Source organism: Coregonus clupeaformis, chromosome 8 (genome assembly GCF_020615455.1).
Source record: "Coregonus clupeaformis isolate EN_2021a chromosome 8, ASM2061545v1, whole genome shotgun sequence".
Lineage (NCBI taxonomy): Eukaryota > Metazoa > Chordata > Actinopteri > Salmoniformes > Salmonidae > Coregonus > Coregonus clupeaformis.
In genome coordinates this window covers 25745412-25767047 of record NC_059199.1, presented here as the reverse complement: position 1 = coordinate 25767047, position 21636 = coordinate 25745412, and the positions used below count along the sequence as shown (strand labels likewise).

Here is a 21636-nt window from a genome sequence, read left to right as displayed (position 1 = left end):
CTTCCACTGCAAAACACCTATGGGGTTATCACTTAACCCTATAGCAAACCATAGGAAAGCATAGAAAATGGCATAAGCATCATTCAATGCTATTGCCCTCTACTGTTAACTACACTGCTCAAAAAAATAAAGGGAACACTTAAACAACACAATGTAACTCCAAGTCAATCACACTTCTGTGAAATCAAACTATCCACTTAGGAAGCAACACTGATTGACAATAAATGTCACATGCTGTTGTGCAAATGGAATAGACAACAGGTGGAAATTATAGGCAATTAGCAAGACACCCCCAATAAAGGACTGGTTTTGCAGGTGGTGACCACAGACCACTTCTCAGTTCCTATGCTTCCTGGCTGATGTTTTGGTCACTTTTGAATGCTGGCGGTGCTTTCACTCTAGTGGTAGCATGAGACGGAGTCTACAACCCACACAAGTGGCTCAGGTAGTGCAGCTCATCCAGGATGGCACATCAATGCGAGCTGTGGCAAGAAGGTTTGCTGTGTCTGTCAGCGTAGTGTCCAGAGCATGGAGGCGCTACCAGGAGACAGGCCAGGACATCAGGAGACGTGGAGGAGGCCGTAGGAGGGCAACAACCCAGCAGCAGGACTGCTACCTCCGCCTTTGTGCAAGGAGGAGCAGGAGGAGCACTGCCAGAGCCCTGCAAAATGACCTCCAGCAGGCCACAAATGTGCATGTGTCTGCTCAAACGGTCAGAAACAGACTCCATGAGGGTGATATGAGGGCCCGACGTCCACAGGTGGGGGTTGTGCTTACAGCCCAACACCGTGCAGGACGTTTGGCATTTGCCAGAGAACACCAAGATTGGCAAATTCGCCACTGGCGCCCTGTGCTCTTCACAGATGAAATCAGGTTCACACTGAGCACATGTGACAGACGTGACAGAGTCTGGTGACGCCGTGGAGAACGTTCTGCTGCCTGCAACATCCTCCAGCATGACCGGTTTGGCGGTGGGTCAGTCATGGTGTGGGGTGTCATTTCTTTGGGGGGCCGCACAGCCCTCCATGTGCTCGCCAGAGGTAGCCTGACTGCCATTAGGTACCGAGATGAGATCCTCAGACCCCTTGTGAGACCATATGCTGGTGCGGTTGGCCCTGGGTTCCTCCTAATGCAAGACAATGCTAGACCTCATGTGGCTGGAGTGTGTCAGCAGTTCCTGCAAGAGGAAGGCATTGATGCTATGGACTGGCCCGCCCGTTCCCCAGACCTGAATCCAATTGAGCACATCTGGGACATCATGTCTCGCTCCATCCACCAACGCCACGTTGCACCACAGACTGTCCAGGAGTTGGCGGATGCTTTAGTCCAGGTCTGGGAGGAGATCCCTCAGGAGACCATCCGCCACCTCATCAGGAGCATGCCCAGGCGTTGTAGGGAGGTCATACAGGCACGTGGAGGCCACACACACTACTGAGCCTCATTTTGACTTGTTTTAAGGACATTACATCAAAGTTGGATCAGCCTGTAGTGTGGTTTTCCACTTTAATTTTGAGGGTGACTCCAAATCCAGACCTCCATGGGTTGATAAATTTGATTTCCATTGATCATTTTTGTGTGATTTTGTTGTCAGCACATTCAACTATGTAAAGAAAAAAGTATTTAATAAGATTATTTCATTCATTCAGATCTAGGATGTGTTATTTTAGTGTTCCCTTTATTTTTTTGAGCAGTGTATTAGCTTTCGTATGAGCAGTGCAATCTCCCTGAATGAAATCGGTTTTCACCCTAATTACCACAGAACACCTGATGGAAGGAATGTCATGCCCGTGCCATACATGTATTATTGCTAACTACTATAATTGAGTCAGTAGAGAAATCATGTGGAAGGTCATCACATGACTGGCTGGCATATACTCTTTTAGCTATATTACAAGCGGGGAAAATGTACTTCGCAATCGATCACTCTCCTCGACCCTCTCCTGGACCCTCTCCAGGACCCTCTGGTCTTACCCTGTTCACCTCTTCATACTGTGTATGCAATGTACTGTACTGTATGTCCAATGTCACTGAATGAATACGGTCTTGAAAGCATAAAGGCACAGAAATATTGCATTTATAAACCCCCACATTGACCCACCGTGCTGTCCATGACAACCCACAACCACCGCAAATCACAGCAGGAGAAGATTGTATCTGATACATGCTTACTGTACTCTCTTCTCCATCAGACATCATCTTACTCAGCACCAATCAATGCAGCACTAAATATCGGCCACTCAAAAAGTATTCTATTTTATTAGAGGCGCATTACTCATCAAGATGCCAAACCACACAGGCCTCTAAATGTGAGAGGGTCACCATTGTGCTTCGAAAGCAATCCCACAGTGAATGATTCACCAGGCATTAAAAAGGTACGCCAGAGAATATTGTCTGGACGTGGTGAATCAGTATAACATGTACAGTGGGGAAAAAAAGTATTTAGTCAGCCACCAATTGTGCAAGTTCTCCCACTTAAAAAGATGAGAGAGGCCTGTAATTTTCATCATAGGTACACGTCAACTATGACAGACAAAATGAGGAAAAGAAATCCAGAAAATCACATTGTAGGATTTTTTATGAATTTATTTGCAAATTATGGTGGAAAATAAGTATTTGGTCAATAACAAAAGTTTCTCAATACTTTGTTATATACTCTTTCTTGGCAATGACACAGGTCAAATGTTTTCTGTAAGTCTTCACAAGGTTTTCACACACTGTTGCTGGTATTTTGGCCCATTCCTCCATGCAGATCTCCTCTAGAGCAGTGATATTTTTGGGCTGTCGCTGGGCAACACGGATTTCAACTCCCTCCAAAGATTTTCTATGGGGTTGAGATCTGGAGACTGGCTAGGCCACTCCAGGACCTTGAAATGCTTCTTACGAAGCCACTCCTTCGTTGCCCGGGCGGTGTGTTTGGGATCATTGTCATGCTGAAAGACCCAGCCATGTTTCATCTTCAATGCCCTTGCAGATGGAAGGAGGTTTTCACTTAAAATCTCACGATACATGGCACCATTCATTCCTTCCTTTACACGGATCAGTCGTCCTGGTCCCTTTGCAGAAAAACAGCCCCAAAGCATGATGTTTCCACCCCCATGCTTCACAGTAGGTATGGTGTTCTTTGGATGCAACTCAGCATTCTTTGTCCTCCAAACACGACGAGTTGAGTTTTTACCAAAAAGTTATATTTTGGTTTCATCTGACCATATGACATTCTCCCAATCCTCTTCTGGATCATCCAAATGCACTCTAGCAAACTTCAGACGGGCCTGGACATGTACTGGCTTAAGCAGGGGGACACGTCTGGCACTGCAGGATTTTAGTCCCTGGCGGCGTAGTGTGTTACTGATGGTAGGCTTTGTTACTTTGGTCCCAGCTCTCTGCAGGTCATTCACTAGGTCCCCCCGTGTGGTTCTGGGATTTTTGCTCACCGTTCTTGTGATCATTTTGACCCCACGGGGTGAGATCTTGCGTGGAGCCCCAGATTGAGGGAGATTATCAGTGGTCTTGTATGTCTTCCATTTCCTAATAATTGCTCCCACAGTTGATTTCTTCAAACCAAGCTGCTTACCTATTGCAGATTCAGTCTTCCCAGCCTGGTGCAGGTCTACAATTTTGTTTCTGGTGTCCTTTGACAGCTCTTTGGTCTTGGCCATAGTGGAGTTTGGAGTGTGTGTAACGATCCCGGCAGTCTGAGTCGGGTCCTGTCTGTGGACTAGTTGTTATGTTCGTGATCTCCAGTTTCCCGAGGGTTCTGGAACGCTCCGGGGAGCTCTCTTGATTTCCGCACCTGCATCCCATCAGCAATCTGCACACCTGGTCCTGATCATCACCCTTCTTAGGCTCTGGCCTAACATCCATTCCCTGCCGGATCGTTAGCCATGAACAGTAGGTTTACCAGAGTATCAGTCTTAGAGCCTAGCGTTAGTTTTGTTGTTTTTGCACCTTGTTGGTTTGTTGCTTACTTACCCCCGTTTTGTTCCATCTGCAGTCACCCGTCCGGAACCTTCATCCAACCTCTGCCTGGTGGTCGGCGGCTGCCGACCCAGGATGGGATCAACCACTGCACCCCCAACAACTAATCAACGCCGCCCGCTCTGTTCCCTGGATTATTCAGCATCACTCTTGAACTTGTAATTAAACACTCACCTTCGTTTCAACTTACCTTGTCCTGGTCTGCTTCTGGGTTCTGGCTTAGCAACTCGTGACAGAACGATCCGGCCAGTAATGAACCCAGCGGACCTGGACTCTGTTCGCCATGCCATTACCCAGCAGGAGAAGATGTTGGGCCATCATAGCACGGTACTACAGGAGATCGCGTTGTCAGTTCGGAACCTTTCTACCGGTCTGACGGAGGTCCAGAACCAACGCAAGTGTCCGGTGGAAGATCCACTACCGGTTTCACCCATCTCGCCTGCCGCTTCTGAAGCGGTGTCCTTCCGTGAGCCCAAGGTTCCGACACCGGATAAATATGAGGGGGAGCTGGGAAGATGCCGTTCCTTCCTTATGCAGTGTGGATTAGTGTTCGATCTACAGCCCTACTCTTATGCCACAGACAAGGCTAGGATAGCCTTTGTGATTGAGTTGCTGCGTGGTCGAGCGCTGGAGTGGGCTTCAGCCGTTTGGGAACGACAGGATCCCTGCATGGCTTCATACCAGGGGTTCACGGCCGAGATGAGGAAGCTCTTCGACCATTCCGTCCGAGGGAGGGACGCAGCTAGGCGCCTGTTCTCGCTTCGCCAAGGAACTCGCAGCGTGGCCGACTTCGTGATCGAGTTCAAGACGTTGGCTGTGGAGAGTGGGTGGAATGAGGAGGCTCTGCAAGCGGCCTTTTACCAGGGTCTGTCGGAGCAGCTCAAGGATGAGTTGATCTCCTATCCGGAGTCTAGTGACCTGGACAGCTTGGTAGCCTTGTCTATTCGGGTGGATAATCGAGTCCGAGAGCGAAGGAGGGAGAAGCAATGGGCTCCGTCCAACCGATCAGCTTCTCAGGTTCCAGTCGGGTCGTCAAACTGCGCGGCTCGCTAAAGTTGGGAGGACTTTTAGCGAGCCAGTTTCGACCTCTCAATACCTCTGTCAGACCCCGTTTCCCGGCTACCCTTATGAACAGGAATCAGAGCTTAGCGATTAACGCTTTTCTCGATTCAGGTGCCGATGGAAGCTTTCTAGATGCCGAGTTGGTGGAACAGCTGGGGCTTTCCAAGGAGCAATTGCCGGAAGCCATTGAAGCTACCACTCTGGACGGCAGTAGTCTGGCACGTATCACAATGAGGACTGAACCGGTTAAGATGCGGTTGTCGGGGAATCATTCTGAGATGATTTCATTCTTCATTCTGCCGTCTTCCCAGGTTCCTCTGGTCCTTGGATACCCCTGGCTGAAGGAACACAATCCCACGTTCGATTGGGTGACGGGCAAGGTAACGAGTTGGAGCCTTGATTGTCATGCTAACTGTCTCAAGACTGCCTGCCCCCATTCGGTTCCCAGTCAGGTGATTGAGGCTAAACCCCCAGATTTGTCCCTGGTTCCCGAGACATATCACGATTTGGGGAAGTTTTCAGTAAGCAGAAGGCTCTGTCACTCCCTCCCCACCCGACCATATGATTGTGCCATCAACCTGTTCCCTGGAGCTGTCTACCCCAAGGGAAGGTTATACAGTATCTCCCGACCTGAACGTGAGGCTTTGGAGACCTACATCAAGGAGTCCCTAGCTGCTGGTCTCGTTCGTCCCTCGTCATCACCCCTGGGGGCAGGATTCTTCTTTGTGGGTAAGAAGGATGGCTCTCTTCGACCGTGTATTGATTATCGGGGGTTGAATGACATCACGGTCAAGAACAAGTATCCCCTGCCCTTGATGAGTTCTGCCTTCGACTCCTTACAGGGTGCTACGGTGTTCACCAAGCTAGACCTACGCAATGCGTATCACATGGTCCGGATCAGAGAAGGGGACGAGTGGTTGACGGGTTTCAATACACCGATGGGTCACTCGAGTATCAGGTGATGCCGTTTGGACTGACCAATGCTCCAGCGGTATTCCAGAGTATGGTGAACGACGTCCTGAGAGATATGATCGGTCTCTTTGTGTTTGTTTACCTGGATGACATTCTGATCTTCTCGAAGGAACCTTCCGACCACGTCCAGCATGTCCGGCAGGTTCTGCAGCGATTGTTGGAGAATCGCCTGTTCGTGAAGGCCGAGAAGTGCGAGTTTCACGCCCACCCGACATCCTTTCTCGGGTACATCATCTCCAGGGGAGAGATTAGGATGGACCAGGAGAAGGTTAGAGCGGTTCTGGAATGGGCCCAGCCCGGTACGAGATTGCAGCTCCAGAGATTTTTGGGGTTTGCGAATTTCTACCGCAGATTCATCCGGGATTACAGCCGTGTGGCCGCTCCGTTAACTGCCTTGACTTCCAGTATCAGGACCTTCAAGTGGAATCCGGAGGCGGATCGAGCGTTTCTGGATTTGAAGAGGCGATTCACCAACGCACCGATTCTCTCTCAACCGGACACGGCCCGTCAGTTCGTCGTTGAAGTGGGCGCGTCTGATGTGGGAGTTGGCGCCATCCTGTCGCAGCGATGCTCCACGGACAGTAAACTCCATCCCTGCGCCTACTACTCTCGTCGCCTTTCGCCTGCGGAGAGGAATTACGATGTGGGTAACCGGGAGCTTCTCGCGGTGAAACTTGCCTTGGAGGAGTGGCGCCACTGGTTGGAGGGGCGGAGCAACCGTTTATTGTCTGGACTGACCACAAGAATCTTGCTTACGTGCAATCGGCTAAACGTCTCAACTCCCGTCAGGCCAGGTGGGCGTTGTTTTCGGACGATTCAAGTTTTCCCTGACGTTCCGACCTGGATCTAAGAACGGCAAGGCGGACGCCTTGTCCCGGATGTTCTCCAAGACGGAGGAGAGTGGGTCCAAGACCGAGACAATTCTCCCCCGGAACTGCGTCGTGGGAGCAGTTATGTGGAAGATTGAGGAGGAGGTGCTGGCGGCCCTTCGGACTCAGCCCGGTCCCGGTAACGGTCCACCCGGTCGGTTGTTTGTGCCTGAGTCGGTTCGTCCTGCTGTCCTCAAATGGTCCCACGCCAGCAAGATGGCTTGTCACCCTGGCGTGGCTCGGACAATGGCGTTTCTTCGCAGACGTTTTGGTGGCCTGCCATGGCCGAGGATACTCGGGGGTTATGTTGCTGCCTGTCCAGTGTGTGCGCAGAATAAGAGTACCAATCGGCCCAGCTCTGGACTAATTCACCCCCCTTCCTATTCCCCGGCGACCATGGTCGCATCTGGCCCTGGACTTTGTCACTGGGTTGCCCGCTTCTGAGGGGAACACGGTCGTTCTGACTATCGTGGACAGATTCAGCAAGTTCGCCCACTTTGTGCCTATTGCCAAGCTTCCCTCTGCCTCGGAGACGTCCGAGATCCTGGTTAAGGAGGTTTTCAGGGTCCACGGGTTGCCCAGTGATATCGTTTCCGACCGTGGCCCTCAGTTTACCTCTGCTGTCTGGAAGTCCTTCTGTTTGGCCATTGGAGCTACAGTCAGTCTCACATCTGGTTTTCACCCCCAATCTAATGGTCAGGCGGAGAGAGCCAACCAGAAGATGGAATCCACGCTACGCTGTCTGGCCTCTTCCAACCCCACCTCCTGGGTCTCTCAGTTGCCTTGGGTTGAGTATGCCCACAACACTCTCCCTACATCTGCCACTGGGATGTCTCCCTTCCAGTGCCTGTATGGCTACCAACCTCCCTTGTTCCCTTCTCAGGAGAAGGAGCTCTCAGTGCCTTCTGTTCAGGTCCATATTCAGTCGTTGCCACCGGACCTGGCATCGGGCCAGAAAAGCACTCCTTAGAGTTTCGGACCGGTATCAGCTCCAGGCGAATCGTCGCCGGATCCCCGCTCCCACCTACACCATCGGAGATAGGGTCTGGTTGGCCACACGGGATCTTCCTTTACGGACTGAGTCTAGGAAGTTGTTACGAAGTTCATTGGTCCGTTTGTGGTGGAGAAGGTGATCAATCCGGTGGCAGTTCGACTCAAACTCCCGAGGACGCTCAGAGTCCATCCCACCTTTCATGTCTCCTGCCTCAAGCCTGTTTTCCTCAGTCCTCTGTTGCCTCCTCCGCCTCCTCCTCCTCCTCCTCGGATGATCGGAGGTGGTCCTGCCTACACGGTGCGTCGCATCATGGATTCCAGACGGCGGGGCCGGGGTTTCCAGTATCTCGTGGACTGGGAGGGGTATGGTCCTGAAGAGAGGAGTTGGATTCCGCGGCGACAGGTCCTAGATGCTGACCTCATCAGTGACTTCTACCGCCTCCATCCTGGCGCTCCGGGAGTCCGCCCGGTGGCGTTCGTCGGAGGGGGGGGTACTGTAACGATCCCGGCAGTCTGAGTCGGGTCCTGTCTGTGAACTAGTTGTTATGTTCGTGATCTCCAGTTTCCCGAGGGTTCTGGAACGCTCCGGGGAGCTCTCTTGATTTCCGCACCTGCATCCCATCAGCAATCTGCACACCTGGTCCTGATCATCACCCTTCTTAGGCTCTGGCCTAACATCCATTCCCTGCCGGATCGTTAGCCATGAACAGTAGGTTTACCAGAGTATCAGTCTTAGAGCCTAGCGTTAGTTTTGTTGTTTTTGCACCTTGTTGGTTTGTTGCTTACTTACCCCCGTTTTGTTCCATCTGCAGTCACCCGTCCGGAACCTTCATCCAACCTCTGCCTGGTGGTCGGCGGCTGCCGACCCAGGATGGGATCAACCACTGCACCCCCAACAACTAATCAACGCCGCCCGCTCTGTTCCCTGGATTATTCAGCATCACTCTTGAACTTGTAATTAAACACTCACCTTCGTTTCAACTTACCTTGTCCTGGTCTGCTTCTGGGTTCTGGCTTAGCAACTCGTGACAGTGTGACTGTTTGAGGTTGTGGACAGGTGTCTTTTATACTGATAACAAGTTCAAACAGGTGCCATTAACACAGGTAACGAGTGGAGGACAGAGAAACCTCTTAAAGAAGAAGTTACAGGTCTGTGAGAGCCAAAAATCTTGCTTGTTTGTAGGTGACCAAATACTTATTTTCCGCCATAATTTGCAAATAAATTCATTAAAAATCCTACAATGTGATTTTCTGGATTTTTTTTCCTCAATTCGTCTGTCATAATTGATGTGTACCTATGATGAAAATTACAGGCCTCTCTCTCTTTTAAGTGGGAGAACTTGCACAATTGGTGGCTGACTAAATACTTTTTTTCCCCACTGTATACAGATTCAGTCGATTCGGTTCAAGGGCTTTCTGTATCCCATCAGTGTGACTCATTCAGAAAAGCCTACATTGTGGCATCATGACGACAGATATTGTGTTGATATTGTATTGATTGCCATCAGAGAACTCTCATATCCTTCCATTGTGCAAGAGGACTATGCACAATGGATAGGTATGAGAGTAAAACTAAAACTGGCTGCTGTAGATGCCATTAGCAACGGTCATCAAAATTCTTTAAATATTTTAAAAACAATTCTAACAAATGCAACAGTTGGATAATGGATGAAGATACTCCAAACTTTTAGAATTTAAAACATCCATTATAGCACATAAAACATTTTCCTGGCACGGACAAATAATGAACGAAGTTCAGGAATTTTGGTGGGAATTCAGGTATTCAATTTATTGTTAAATGTCAAAATGTTTTCTTAGAATGCACTCATATATAAATGTTCTAATAGTATCAGGGTTTAAAAATACATATTTTGTGTAACAATAAAGAAAACTATATGTGCCTAATTTGCATAAATACACTGGGTGTATTTGCATATATGAAATGTATTAAATAAAGGGGTGGAACAGGACTGCAACCACCAAAAACTTGCTCTGCCTAGGCACCTCAAACTCAACTCTGGACCTCAAAGCCAGTTCCGCTCCGTTTTTTCATTGTTGCCCTCTAATCAGGGACTGATTTAGACCTGGGACACCAAAAGGGTGCAATTAATTATCAGGTAGAACAGAAAACCAGCAGGCTCCAGACCTCGTAGGGTAAGAGTTGAATAACCCTGCGGCCTACCTGCACTCACCTGCGCTGTCTAGACTGCCTCATAAATTACAGTTGTTGTCAAGTTCTGTTGCATAATTCAACAAGTGTGCCAATTGCAGGATACCCTCGTATAAAAAATCAACAGGCTTGGCTCTAGATTACACCTCTCTATACATACTTTACATTGTTTGCGAAATCAGAAACAATATCACTATAATCAAGTGTTCATTTTTGGAAGTTGTTTTCATTTAAGTGCATCTAATTTGTAAAGATTTCAACTGTATTAAAATGATTACTTTTTTCAATTCCACAAAAGATGAACACCCATCAAAATAAAGGTAGCTTTCTTCTCTTTCTTGTGATGTGTCGAGACGATGCGTTAAATTCCCAACTAAGCTTTAGCGTTCTTATAGATGCAACGAAAAGACAACGTATTCAATTGAGCCCATTTCAGCCATTAGGGTGGTGTGTTTGACTGGACATTACAAACATTTCCGTGGTCGTAACGTTAACGGGGAAAAAAGACAGGCACAAGCAAGAGTATGAAAGAGTCGGAGGAGTATGAAAGCAATCAATCCAGCGAGATTTAAGTGAACACAGGAAATAGATGGCTGAAAAAGACAGATCCTCAGGTGGGCGGGGCATGCGCATTGCTAATGCCATTCAAACTGCCACCAACTGTATCTCTATGTATATTCCAAAACCTAAGCTTAAAAAAAGTATATGATTTGAACTCAATCATGTACTTATGGTGTGTAGTCATGTCATGTCATAGTATCCTGGGGACCAGGTTAGAGTTACTAGATAAGTGGCTTGGTGCCACGGAGTCTACATTCCGTTATGTCAAAGGAGATTACTGATGTTTATGATAGCATGATTGATGGACAGGATATACTGACTTGGGGTAAAGAGTAATAACATCAAAGAATGGGAGTGCCCATGATGATTACCAGATGTTCGTGGAGAGACTTGTAACAGAGTGTATATATAGAGAGAGTGGATCTTTGTTCTGGAGTGAGGGAGATGATAGAGGCAAAGCTCTGTCCTTCTGTTATAACTAACCATGGTACATATTTAATATCTTATATGAACTCCTCATCAAAAGTGTCTAAGTACATCCTTACATTCGTAATCACTTGATATCCTAGAAACTCATCATAACAGATTGGCGTCTAAACGAACAGGATGCAGTTTACAGCCAAACTAACAGGTAAGCAGAATTTCATTTTTTTGATTATGTCAAATTCTGCTTATCTGTGGTAAGGCTTAGCTGTAACAGACTTTTAAAATTCTATATTTTAAAAGGGGGATGATGAGTGTTATTGAGTTATTTAGTGGGATGTAAGGATAATTATCAAATTAGACAATAACAGGGTGCTATGATTCTATGAAGGGTTCGGTCAGAGTAATGACCTAAAAAACAACAGAGAAGAAGGAGAATGGGTGTAACAATAGTGGGTGTAGGGTCTTTTAATGTGTACTACGATAACATAGGTCAGAGGTTCGAGTCCTCAACATGACGAGATTATACAGTGTACGACATTATGAAATAGAATAAGGTATTTTGGTACATAGGTTCGAGGCCATGAATCAAGGATATGGTTTGAGGCCATTAATGTTTAATAGTTTGATCAAGGATATGGTTTGAGGCCATGAATGTTTAATAGTTTGATCAAGGATATGGTTTGAGGCCATGAATGTTTAATAGTTTTATCAAGGACATGGTTTGAGGTCATAAATATTTAAGAGTTTGATAAAGGACATGGTTTGAGGCCATTAATGTTTTAGACTACTGTGGTAGAACATTATAAAATGAAGAGAGAATTAGAAGTGAATTACTCAAAACGGCCAGGAGATGGAGCCAATGCAATGTAACATATGGAATCATAGCACCAAAACGACAAAATAGGAACTACATTTTAATACAGATCAGGATGGGGATTTTAATGTAAGTATTTAATTACTAATAATTGCATGAACTAATAGTAATAATGAATGGCCAGCTTAGTAGACTGATATCTGGAAAAACAGTCACCATTAAGAGTAAAGCAGAGCTTCATTTAACTCGAAGTGAGAGACAGGAAATGACAAAATTATTACAGGCTAATCCGCAGTTAGAATAAGTATTTTGTAAAAGTAATGTAAAGTTAAGTAATTGCATGGGACAACATGGGCGATTTTAGGAACAAAGAGCAGAAAATAATTTGAATCTGAGGGGTGCATAATAGGTTGTAAAAATTGGTATAATAATTTGATATACATTTGGATAAGAAGTTACGATATATAACATCATTAATTCATAGAATATCAAGGAGTGGTATGGAGATTGTGAGGTTATTTTAGAGAGTAGTGGAAAGGTCTGTATTTTCTGGACAGGCAGGGCAGTCAGTGTCCGGGAAATTACAGTCTATTTTTGGTTCCGCTGGTAAAATGTTTGAAGAAGAGATTTGTGTTGATTAAGAATTGGTTAAAAACACCACAAAGGGTTTATTTGATGTGCATACCTAGAAGTTTCTAACGTTATATATGTATTAACTTGCTCACCCAAACGTAGACGTACGTCATGGGTGGGAAAGTAATTAATATGTGTTTTCTAAGTTTGTACCGTTGTTGGATCATGTGATAGAGATAAGGTTTAAGGAATAAACTGACCATAAGTAATGTGGTTATAGACGTAATGTGTAATATAGTAGAAAGCCAATATAGGGTTCCATTGAACTATTACGATTTATTTGTCATTTCAATGGCATAGAGTAAAATCTTTATGAGTGTAATTCAACTGATGGTATGTGTTGCTTGCACGGATACTACAAAGTATTTGGTTTGGTGATGTTGCATGGAAGATTTGTAGCGTGTTGTGGTTTAAATAGAAAGACTCACTTATTTAACAGGTATAGAGAGACGATTGCGTGGTAGTTATTTTTTGGGAGGAGTTGACTAAGTGTTTGCTAGATTAAACGATTGAGAATGGTGGCGTAATGTCTATAAATAAATTGGATAAATTCACTATATGATGGTAAAATACAACAAGTGTTTGGTGTTACTTCTAGCCTACTTAGAAATGATATTTACCTAGATCTGATGTATTCTAATAATGGAGGATTGGTGATAAACTGAACCAAACATGACGTTACTACAGCAATTTAGGATGGTTAATGTTGTTACGTTAGTTTTTAAACCCTATGATAGAGGTAAATGTAGAACGCTGTTTGAGAATGTGTTTTATTTTGTCTACTAGTAAAAAAGCTGGAAGAATTTCCATGTTTTTTGTCTAAGGGTGTTAACCATTGAAACGTGAGAAAGCTGTAAGGGACATTATGGGTTACGTTAGGTGTACAGGGATCAGTGGTTGCTGTGGAGAAGGAAGTCGTAGGGGGTTGAATGTTTGGTGTGAAAGAGCTAGCTAGTTAGTGGTGCGAACTAGTGAAGTTAAAGAGTGGTGACGTAACTTGCTAAGCGACGTGGAAGTAGTTGTTTAACTTGCTTTTCAAGGATCACGGATTTTGTGGAGCGATGGGTAACAGTGTTTGGATGGTAAATGTTGTCGATATGCGTAGAGGGTCCCTGGTTTGAGCCCAGGAAGGGACAGAAATCAAAACTTTTACATTGATGCTGTTGACCTAGATTACTAGGTGAATTGATAACATTATGTGAAAGGGATTGTTTTACCAACACCTAGAGGATAGTATAACATAGTAATTAAAGTTGCATAGCTGTGAATAGCTGTTTTATTTGTTTTGACTATAATTTAAAAATAATTTGTCATCTGTTAAAGGAATGTTAGATGGAAAGTCAGCAATAGAGGATAATTGAGATTATAGAGGGTTGTCTGTGTTTGAAAAGAAAAGTTGTTTCAGTGAGTGTTGAGAAATGGTGAATTGTATTGTTTGATGAGACATGTTGAATTGGATTGTTTAATAGACGGGTATTAAAATAATTATTTATATTTAGGTGAATGAAAATATGTTATTAGGTAGTATTGATTTGTGGAGACAATTTAATAATGACATGATTTCATAAGAGGGTGAAAGAAAGTAGTGATAGTTGGGCTATATTGACATATGTAGGAAGCATTGGGATGATATGAAGAACATGTCTAGATAGGTGAATATGGAACGTTATTTGATCATTAGTAATTATTATTATTTCATTATATAGTTTGTTTAAACAACAGTGAGTTATGCAGACAGTTCATTAATTCTAAAAATGATAATCTAATTATGGTACGATGAACAATGGGATATAGTTTTTACTATTAGGATGATGGATTAAGTAAAACATTTTTGTAAGTATGAAGTTATTAAACAATAGGTTTATATTTTAAAACATCTATGTAACAGGTTGTGATGATTAAATTACTAGAAAGGGGTTATAGGTTTATATTAGAAGGTGTAGTGAACTTAATGAAACGTGTTATTATCTAGTGTCTTCTGAGTGGGAGTTTTTTTCCCAGGATTGATGGAAGTCTACTATAGTATTATGTTAAGGGGAAAGTAGGAGACAACGTATCAAACAATTTTTAAATAGATGCCTGGGATAAAATATCTAGTCTTACTTTAGCGGAGTACGTGATTGTATTGGATAATGAATGAAATATGACATTTACAGGGGTTACAGGAACAATAGAAGGGGAAACAGATTTTCCTATGTTGTTGATCAAGTAAACGATAATGGATCATTTGATATGGGATCACAAGGAGCAGATTTAGGGGTTCAATAATCATTGTGAGATTTAAAGAGGATATGGTCCGAAGGGTAATCAATTAAACATACTCATTATATACTAAGTGAAATTTGAGTGGTTTTCATCTTTTGAGAGATTTTATATAATATTTTTATGGAGTAGTTATGAGGAATTAGATTGATACAAACGATTATTGATGAGATAGGACTGTGTATATCTGTATCATGTTTTGTGTGTACTTACTATCTTTGGATTACTGATTGTAATTGAATGTTAATGAAATGTATAATTTCTCTTCCAGGAGAAAGGGGATTTCCTTATCTCATTGGAATGTTGCCCAGGGCTAGGGGGAGCAGTTTAGTGAAGTTAGGCAGTATTAGGTCGTAAAAGGGAGCTACCAAATTAAGTAAGGCCTGGCTATTTTTGTTTGTTGTTTTTCAATTGGGTTTTCAAATAAAAGACAACACACCTAGTATGATGATTATGATTTTAGGGGGTTTTCAACAGGTCAAAGGTGATAAGTCTTAAAGGAGCACACACAGTGAATTTTATGGAGTTTATTTTTTTATTTTTTGACTGAGTTTTGGGTATACACATGATTTCTTATGAGAAGAACTGTCATGAGGACTTAATGTACACTTGGGATAAGTAACATTTATGAAATGTTTTGATAATAAAATTGGATTTATAAAAATTTGCTAATTTGAGTAGTAGGTATACAGTGGGGGAAAAAAGTATTTAGTCAGCCACCAATTGTGCAAGTTCTCCCACTTAAAAAGATGAGAGAGGCCTGTAATTTTCATCATGGGTACACGTCAACTATGACAGACAAAATGAGAAAAAAAATCCAGAAAATCACATTGTAGGATTTTTTATGAATTTATTTGCAAATTATGGTGGAAAATAAGTATTTGGTCAATAACAAAAGTTTCTCAATACTTTGTTGTATACCCTTTGTTGGCAATGACACAGGTCAAACGTTTTCTGTAAGTCTTCACAAGGTTTTCACACACTGTTGCTGGTATTTTGGCCCATTCCTCCATGCAGATCTCCTCTAGAGCAGTGATGTTTTGGGGCTGTCGCTGGGCAACACAGACTTTCAACTCCCTCCAAAGATTTTCTATGGGGTTGAGATCTGGAGACTGGCTAGGCCACTCCAGGACCTTGAAATGCTTCTTACGAAGCCACTCCTTCGTTGCCCGGGCGGTGTGTTTGGGATCATTGTCATGCTGAAAGACCCAGCCATGTTTCATCTTCAATGCCCTTGCTGATGGAAGGAGGTTTTCACTCAAAATCTCACGATATATGGCCCCATTCATTCTTTCCTTTACACGGATCAGTCGTCCTGGTCCCTTTGCAGAAAAACAGCCCCAAAGCATGATTTTTCCATCCCCATGCTTCACAGTAGGTATGGTGTTCTTTGGATGCAACTCAGCATTCTTTGTCCTCCAAACACGACGAGTTGAGTTTTTACCAAAAAGTTCTATTTTGGTTTCATCTGACCATATAACATTCTCCCAATCCTCTTCTGGATCATCCAAATGCACTCTAGCAAACTTCAGACGGGCCTGGACATGTACTGGCTTAAGCAGGGGGACACGTCTGGCACTGCAGGACTTGAGTCCCTGGCGGCGTAGTGTGTTACTGATGGTAGGCTTTGTTACTTTGGTCCCAGCTCTCTGCAGGTCATTCACTAGGTCCCCCGTGTGGTTCTGGGATTTTTGCTCACCGTTCTTGTGATCATTTTGACCCCACGGGGTGAGATCTTGCGTGGAGCCCCAGATCGAGGGAGATTATCAGTGGTCTTGTATGTCTTCCATTTCCTAATAATTGCTCCCACAGTTGATTTCTTCAAACCAAGCTGCTTACCTATTGCAGATTCAGTCTTCCCAGCCTGGTGCAGGTCTACAATTTTGTTTCTGGTGTCCTTTGACAGCTCTTTGGTCTTGGCCATAGTGGATTTTGGAGTGTGACTGTTTGAGGTTGTGGACAGGTGTCTTTTATACTGATTACAAGTTCAAACAGGTGCCATTAATACAGGTAACGAGTGGAGGACAGAGGAGCCTCTTAAAGAAGAAGTAACAGGTCTGTGAGAGCCAGAAATTTTGCTTGTTTGTAGGTGACCAAATACTTATTTTCCACCATAATTTGCAAATAAATTCATTAAAAATCCTACAATGTTATTTTCTGGATTTTTTTTCTCAATTTGTCTGTCATAGTTGACGTGTACCTATGATGAAAATTACAGGCTTCTCTCATATTTTTAAGTGGGAGAACTTGCACAATTGGTGGCTGACTAAATACTTTTTTTCCCCACTGTATACACTGCTAAATTAATAGTATTAAGAATGCATTGAGATAATGATCTGTATTTATTATCAGGATGAGGAAAGTCATAATTGAATTATGGATGTTTATACTGTATGTTAATATAAGTGTACATTCTGACAGTTGTAATGGGTGATAAAGTTGAGGGTTTTAATTTTCATTGATAAGGATAAAGTGAATCAATATGGATTGTCATTTTAAATTTGGTTGAGTTAAGTAATTTGGTTGGTTATAATTTATAACATGAATGAGTGATTTAAGTGAATCATTAGTATGTATTAGTATAGAACTGTTTTCTATAGATATTATGGGTTAAAAACAGTGATACATTATGGTAATGTATTAGGATACACTTATGATTTATTTTGAGTAGACATTGTTGAATCATACTGTTTGAAACATGGAAGTTAAGGTGAGGATTGTGAATGAAATCATGAATATGTTGATTAATTGGGTTAACGTATTAGCATATTAGTCATTATATACATTTGAAGTATTGGGTGATATTGATATGGATGTTTAGAGTGGTACATATCTATGTTGATAGGCAAGTACTTAATTGGTTCCTATCATGGGGTTATGATATTTTTATATGATCTGATTTTGGTGGAATTCTTAAAGCATGAATAGTTTAGGGATGTAATGATTTAACAAGGAGTGGAAATAGAGTGTTATAATGTGTATCTATCTCAGGTATATTAGGAGGACAAAGTCGGAGTTGAACATTGTATCTTTTAACAATCATGAGTTTTTAAGCAATTGGGTCTGAGATGTTATTCATTAGACTATGTAAGTGATAATGACATATAAATGGATGCTATTATAGTAGATAAAGAGGGAATGTATGTGATTATATGGGGGATACATGTTGGACATTAAGATTAGGAAGGTATTGGGAATTTAAATAAAGCTATGGGAAATATTAGAGACATATAGGAAGGTATTAGGAGTATGAATAGAGATGTATCAGTTAATATAATATGCAAGGAGAGAAAGGATAAATTATTCATCTATATGTTATTACAGTTTAGAGTCCATTGATAATGTTGATTGAGGAATGAGGAATGTTAAGTTGGAAATGTATAAAGTGGAATGGGGTTTACAGGTTGAAGATGGGGAAAGAAGACTATCTCAGTAGATCAGATAGCGCCCCAAGTGACCAGAGAAAAGCTTGGGGTTCATTTGTATGAAGATGGATGAAGAAGATTGAAGTTGTTTTATTTTGATATATTCATTTGAAAATATTGTAATATCCATGTAACTTAGTAATGGTCATGGATCTTTGTATTTGTGGGGATGATGTCATGATGGTCACAATTTATTTTATGGATGTTTTTCTTTGTCGCATGTCTCATAAAAAGGGGTCATTTTAAAATGGGGGATGTCTATGTGGGATTTTTCCTTATATATATCTAAGTAAGGTTTTGACTACATAGATTATTAGCACGAATATATAGTAGTTAATTATGTGTCTATCTTTTACTCAGACTGAGTCTATAGAGGTTTGAGAGGTTTGATATCACATAAGATGGATGACTGAGAATTTATACCTTTGTTAATTAAATATATTGAGAATCAGGTTGGATTCAGGTTAGAAGGTAGAAAGGGGTGAATTCTCAGTTATCTAGCATAGTTTAGGCTGTAGTCATATCTATATGTATATGTATATATATATACTACTGATTGGGAATATTCTATTTTATATGAATTGTTGGGGGTTAAGTGATCTTACTTACCACAAAATAAGAAACAAAAAAGTGGATTGTAATGATGTCATGTCATAGTATCGTGGGGACCAGGTTAGAGTTACTAGATAAGTGGCTTGGTGCCACAGAGTCTACATTCCGTTATGTCAAAGGAGATTACTGATGTTTATGATAGCATGATTGATGGACAGGATATACTGACTTGGGGTAAAGAGTAATAACATCAAAGAATGGGAGTGCCCATGATGATTACCAGATGTTCCTGGAGAGACTTGTAACATAGTGTATATATAGAGAGAGTGGATCTTTGTTCTGGAGTGACGGAGATGATAGAGGCAAAGCTCTGTCCTTCTATTATAACTAACCATGGTACATATTAAATATCTTATATGAACTCCTCATCAAAAGTGTCTAAGTACATCCTTACATTCGTAATCACTTGATATCCTAGAAACTCATCATAACATGGTGTCAGCGTTTAACTGAGACTCAACAAACCCGAAGCACATCAATGAACTCACCTTCCCCTATCATGGACACACCAATGGACATGCCCATGAACTTGCTTCTTGTCCACACGTGGGTGTTGACACACATCCTCCTCTCTGGGCACTCGCAATAGAATCCTGAGACGGGTGGGTGGTGGGACACCTGCTCGGCCACGAAGCGAACCCGGTAACACTCGGTCCCCGACGGATCATCCTGCTGTTGGGTGTTGATGGGGCCCCTGGAGGCTGGTTCCCTTGGGCCCTGAGACCTGAGGGGCCTCACTCTGTCCCGAGGCACCTCCCAGGAACAGTGGAATGTCTCGCCCAGCGCCGGGTTGTAGGGCTTCTTGGCCACAGCTCCTTTGCGGCCCTCGTGGAAGGCGGTAAGGTAGTACTCGACGAAGCGTACGATGCGGTCCTCCGCCGTGGCGCCAGCCGTGATGGACAGGAACATGTCCGGGTGGGCCATGAAGTTAGCGTACATCTCCAGCAGGGAGCGCTTCTCCAGGATGAACGTGGGCAGCACCACCTGGTAAACAGGGCGGGAGGCGACCGTTAAACTACATGAGGGAGACACTTCACTAGAGTGCTGGTAGGGAACAGTAATAAAGAGGCGCACTAGTCATAACTTAAACTAAAAGCTTTTTTAGTGTCATTCCATGGCTGTTTTGATGCCATTGATTATTATATTCAACTGAGCAGGCTAGTGAAATGGACATACCAGTACATAACAAGACATTCCTATTCAGTGAACCAGTAAACATTGCGTTGGCCATACCAGCTCTAACATTCCAAGGGAAAACTATGAAGAGAGAGCAGAGTGTGTTGGCTGTCTTAAAAAGGAATCAAGACATTCCTACATAATCCATTCAGTGAACCAGTAAGCGTTGTGTTGGCCATACCAGCTCTAACATTCCAAGGAAAATACATGAAGAGAGCATTGGCTGTCTTACCCGGGTGAGGTCCATGCCCAGTTTGAGCTGGGAGAGGAGGTGCAGGATGATGCTCCGCTGGTCATCCAACACTCCCAGGTCCTCCTCCTCATTGTCCTCCATGTCAGTCACCTCCTCACTGGGGCTGACGGCCTCCAACCCCGCTGGGTGCTGCTGAAACAACAGAGACAACAACAGAGACACAGTTAGACTTAGATGAAAGTGGTCTGACATAACAGTGACAAGGTCTCCCTGGTAAATGAGGTCTGTACATATTGTGCATGGATGTCTTAACATCTATCACTAAAGGGTATTATGCCTGACATAGTCTGGAACGCCCAAATGATCGGTGTCCATTTTCTCATACTGATCCCCTCCTTATTGGGACACAATATTTATTTAACTCTTATTTTACAAAATAAATTGAATTTACAGCAACGACCTGGGGAATAGTTACAGGGGAGTGAAGGGGAGATGAACGAGTCAATTGAAAGCTGAGGATGATTTGGTGGCCATGATGGTATGAGGGCTGTGATACAGTGAATTATAAGTGAAATAATCTGTCTGTAAACAATTGTTGGAAAAATTACTACTGTCCTAACCGACTTGCCAAAACTATAGTTTGTTAACAAGACATATGTGGAGTGGTTGAAAAACTAGTTTTAATGACTCCAACCTAAGTGTATGTAATCTTCCGACTTCAACTGTATATCATTTTTATACCAAAGAGTGCCTCCTATTGGCCCTCCAACACCACTTCCAGCAGCATCTGGTCTCCCATCCAGGGACCGACCAGGACCAGTCCCATTAGACACATCCACAAGTAGAAGAGGACACAATTTTTGCTTTGATTTTGCATTGTCTTATTTTCATTGCTAATCCAAGCACTACATAAAGTCACATCCATTATTTAGAGAGTATGTATGGACCTAATAGTCCCATAAGCGCAGAGCCATAGGAAAGAAGGACCCATTAAATAGGAATATTTTGATTTAGGCAATCTATGAACTCATGGATACAATTTTTATCTACTTCCCTAGTCAGATGAACTTGTGGATACCATTTTTATCTCTGAGTGCGGTTTGAAGGAAGTTGCTAACTAGCGCTAGCGCAATTGCTAACTAGCATTAGCTTAATGACTGGAAGTCTATGGGCATATGCTAGCATATTGCGCTTATGCTAGTTAGCATTGGCTCACGAAACTACCTCCAACTTAATTTATACTGGACACAGAGACATAAAAATGGTATTCACGAGTTCATCTGACTTTGGGGAAGTAGATAAAGGGTAATTACCAAAATATCCCTTTAAATACCCCAGGCAGGGAACACAACCAATTTCATTGTTCCATGCATTCTTATTCCATTTATTCCTACCACATTCACACTTCTTTACATTTCCTTCCCTGTAATTATGGTTCAGCAACACGCAGGGGGTCAAGGTATACCTCAGAGAATTTCCCTGAGAGTACACTG

The 21636-nt window shown here is 43.2% G+C and overlaps 1 protein-coding gene across 1 annotated transcript in view; it reads right to left on the bottom strand.

The window, feature by feature from the left end:
- LOC121571447 (oxysterol-binding protein-related protein 10) overlaps window positions 1-21636 on the bottom strand; it is a 98393-nt gene that overhangs the window by 7701 nt on the left and 69056 nt on the right. Inside the window, exons 8-9 of the mRNA XM_041882906.2 lie at window positions 20183-20335; window positions 19263-19758 (exon numbers count right to left, since the gene is read on the bottom strand). Of these exons, the coding sequence (XP_041738840.1) occupies window positions 19263-19758; window positions 20183-20335 (649 nt within the window). The remainder of the gene's footprint in view (window positions 1-19262; window positions 19759-20182; window positions 20336-21636) is intronic.